The 919-nt window shown below is 39.7% G+C and overlaps 1 protein-coding gene across 1 annotated transcript; it reads right to left on the reverse strand.

Moving 5' to 3' along the window:
- Positions 1-360: 360 nt before the first annotated feature.
- Positions 361-717, reverse strand: LOC137824662 (CLAVATA3/ESR (CLE)-related protein TDIF). The gene has a single exon (XM_068630331.1). The coding sequence runs from the start codon at positions 715-717 to the stop codon at positions 361-363; it is 357 nt and encodes a 118-aa protein (XP_068486432.1).
- Positions 718-919: the final 202 nt, after the last annotated feature.

The following is a 919-nucleotide window of genomic DNA, read 5'->3' on the forward strand; positions in this document are numbered from 1 at the left end:
GATGGTTTTAAATGCTTATGCCATCACCAACACCATTTTGTCACCATCTATGTAAGAAAGAAATAGGTAGGTACATACATAGATATAGAAAATAGAATATCTCTTTCTATACATTTCCAGCCAAAAAGGGAGATATTTAATTTTGCTAAAGATGATGACAACAACAATACTAACAAAGATCTCACTGAGACAGGCAATATATTAATGGTGATGAACTAAAATAAGAACTATGAAGATGACCATTACAATAGTGACTATGCCCATACATCGATCTCCTTGTCATCTTCAATTTTTAGCTAGCTCTAGCTATATATGGTTCATATATGTGCTGGTATATGCCTCTGAGTTCTGACTTACCGGTTAATTTGATATAGGGTTTGGACCACTTGGAACTTCATGAGCCTCAGCTCCAAATTCTCTTCTAGCAGCATCCTTAGAAGATGGAGTACGGGATTTGTGGCTATTCTGAGGGTGCATGGCTGTGGTAGACATGGTTGATTCTGATGCTTTGGTGCTTTCCCAGGAGGCCATGGTAGAAGGGTGTGGTTGGTGGGATAGATTGATGAGGAGGAGGAGGATGAAGAAAAGTGTGAGAAAGTGAAGAAAAGAGGGTGATTTTGAGCAAGGTTCTGAGATTGGTGATGATGATTTAGGTTCTGCCATGCAATTTGAAAGAGAAGACCACCCCCCAATACCCCACAAGGGTTCAATATCCATCAACCAGCTCCAAGGCTAAGAAGAGGGAGAAAGAACAATAGTGGCAGAATAGTAGAGAGAAACAGAGAGAGAAAGTGAAGAGAGGATGAGAAGCTTCAGCAAAAGTGATTTTGGTTGGAGGTAGTGAAATTCGATGCACATTTGTCCAAGAACCAAGACCAACTTATTATGGAAGTTTTTACATGAAAGGTGTTCATCATAG

This window comes from Phaseolus vulgaris, chromosome 8 (genome assembly GCF_000499845.2).
Source record: "Phaseolus vulgaris cultivar G19833 chromosome 8, P. vulgaris v2.0, whole genome shotgun sequence".
In the NCBI taxonomy this organism is placed as follows: domain Eukaryota; kingdom Viridiplantae; phylum Streptophyta; class Magnoliopsida; order Fabales; family Fabaceae; genus Phaseolus; species Phaseolus vulgaris.